This window comes from Eptatretus burgeri, chromosome 7 (genome assembly GCF_056783735.1).
Source record: "Eptatretus burgeri isolate ZD-2024b chromosome 7, Ebu_testis_v1, whole genome shotgun sequence".
NCBI lineage: Eukaryota > Metazoa > Chordata > Myxini > Myxiniformes > Myxinidae > Eptatretus > Eptatretus burgeri.
In genome coordinates, this window is record NC_140967.1 from 56,584,999 (window position 1) to 56,587,593 (window position 2,595).

A 2,595-nucleotide genomic window follows, 5' to 3' on the forward strand; every position below is an offset into this window, starting at 1 on the left:
TCTGCCCCAACCAATTCTTATTCGTGGATATTTTAGCTTCGAGCATTTTCCCAAATGTTTTGTGATTGTCCCCGGAATACTGACTTCGAATTGCATCAGGATGCAAAATTTCAGCTTTCTACATACACCACCTCGAAGGTACTAAACATTAATATGAGTGAGTGAGAAAGATACTGTGTACACACACACACACACACACACACACACACACACACACACACACACACACACACACACACACACACACACACACACACACACACACACACACACACACATCAGAAAAAAAGAAAGAAAAAACAAGTCGGGATGGAATGGCCAACAACCAACCAAACGAGGTAGGAAGGAATGTCACCACAATACACCACCACAATCTTTTTACGGATTGCCATCACTTGACATTGTTGTCACAGATAGCAATAGTTACAATTGGATGAAGACGTCTATGTCAGAGGTAGTTAGTTGGAAGCACACAACTTCTGCTTTTAGCTATGGATGTAAGCATATAGTATAATGGGGAAGGAGTTGGGGGTTGACTTCCAATCACCTTCTGGTACATCTCGCTACTACATGAATATTAGCTGGCACAAGGTTTCTGTGTTTTCACATCGTGAAGATGTCCTTTGTCGAAGAGTCGGTAACCTTTAATCTATTGTTAATGATGCACAGTATCATCTTTCCAAATAATTACCAAGCCTGCCATGACCACAGGAGGCACTCTTGCAAGGTTCAAAACCCATTCACTGGTTGCATGATCTGTGGGGGGGGGGGGGTTGGGGGTTGGCGGAACGTGCCCATCCACGATCCTTAAGGCCTTTCCATGGCCCACGTCATCCCGATTTTGCAGTGCAGAAAGCTGCAAGAACTCTGTCCTTTTGGCGAACAAAAAAGTTCTCCAACACTTAGTTTACAGAGGCACAGCCTATTCTCTTCGGTACTTTTCCAAGTATTTTTGGCTTGTTTTAGAAGCTTTGTTTGACATTTAAGGTAACAAACCTTATCTCGTATGCACGATATGTGGAAACACCATTTAAGAGGTGTTTCCATTCATCAAAAAAAAATACCATTTTTGATGCCACCTCACCATCCAAGTGCAAGTCCAACCAAACCTGTGCATACATAATAAATAGATTCCTCCTTCCCCTCCAACAGGATGTGTGGAAAGTATGCAAGGGGATGGAGACGATAACAAACATCCAAGCATTTATGCATACTTTTTATGTGGACAACCCATTTGCAAAACCAGTGTTTGCTGTAATGCTAATTGGTCAAACTTCATTTCCTCCCTACCCCTCCTCCCACCACCCTTCCCCCCAAAAAACAAACAACAAAGTCAACAGAGAATAAAATGTCTGAATACTAGTTTATTGCTTGAAAGATGAACAAACATGCTGCAAATAATGACAATAAAAACCAGCTGTAACAAAACTTTACAACCTTTAAATATCAAGGTTTTAGGCATGTCTTAACTTTCCAATCAGATAAAGTATACTTTACAAAACAATTACTCCTTCCAAGTGCCATTATATATTTTAATATCTTCGTGGAAAACAATTGCTTTTGTCTTGTAAAAGTGCATTTCCCTTTCTCAGTGCTGGACAGTGATCGACTCGTAAAGGCCTATTGGACATGTGGTGCCGCACAAGCTGAGTACGCCAGTCCCCAGAGAAGTGCCCACTCTTAAAGGAGTCAAGAACACAGTGCATAGAATAAAACAACATCAAAAATGCCTCGCAAAAAACAACGTGACCTATTCTCTGATATTAAACTGCATTTTGTGTAGGTTGTGAACAGCTGGTAATAAATACGTGAAATATTTATACGGTTTCAAGAGGAACATCAACTGTGATAAGTTCTGAGAAACAAGATCAATCGCTTGGTTCTCCACTGGGTTGGCCCATTTGGTGCACTCCACTGAGCATGTAATCGATGGTGCTGGGATTGCACATTTGAATCCAATATATACCATGTTTGTTTGTCCATTAAAATCAATGTGAATGTGTACTTATCTCTCCTAATGTCCTTGTCTGCGTGTGATATATGTACAAGCTCCTCCACAAGCTTTAGATCCTTTCAAAAGATCATTTTTGGAATCCCACTTATGATGCTGTCATGACTTCTCACTGGAGCGATCGATGTACTCTACAGGTGTTGAATGTAGGAAATTACAGAAGACATTAAAAACAAATAATGATCAACAGAACGTACCGATTGCGCACAGTACGAGGAGAACATAGCGAGGTTGATTTAGGTTGGAGGTTGACCGTTGGGGTAATGAAGCATTGGATGCAAAGAATAAGCGAAGTTATTCCTAAGGCCACAACTGAAGTCTGTTTCATCGACAGGTACCAAGCAGAATAACCAAAACAGGAGAAGCAAGAGCAATAGGTATAGGGGTAGCGTGGCACACAGCACGCGCTTCAACAGAGAGCGCTGGCAGGGTCGCGCTCTCGTCTGCTCCCTGGTTGTGTCGCTTCCTACTGCCATTGGTGAGTCTTCCTGCTCCCTTGCAGTGTGTAAACCGTAAGTGGTTGAAAATCTTTGCTCAAGGAGGCTGAAGATAGGCAGGGACAGAAGAAAGAGGCTGTTTTATGT

At 42.0% G+C, this 2,595-nt stretch overlaps 1 protein-coding gene across 7 annotated transcripts in view; it reads right to left on the reverse strand.

The window, feature by feature from the left end:
- Positions 1–1,344: 1,344 nt before the first annotated feature.
- The window catches only part of SYNE1 (spectrin repeat containing nuclear envelope protein 1), a 423,352-nt gene continuing 422,101 nt past the window's right edge, over positions 1,345–2,595 (reverse strand). For 6 of the 7 annotated variants that reach the window (XM_085888569.1, XM_085888567.1, XM_085888566.1 and 3 more), the window contains one exon: positions 1,345–2,554. In XM_085888569.1, coding sequence (XP_085744695.1) covers positions 2,248–2,554 — 307 coding nt within the window. In that variant the 3' untranslated portion in view covers positions 1,345–2,247. The remainder of the gene's footprint in view (positions 2,555–2,595) is intronic. The other variant, XM_085888570.1, reaches the window with a different exon arrangement.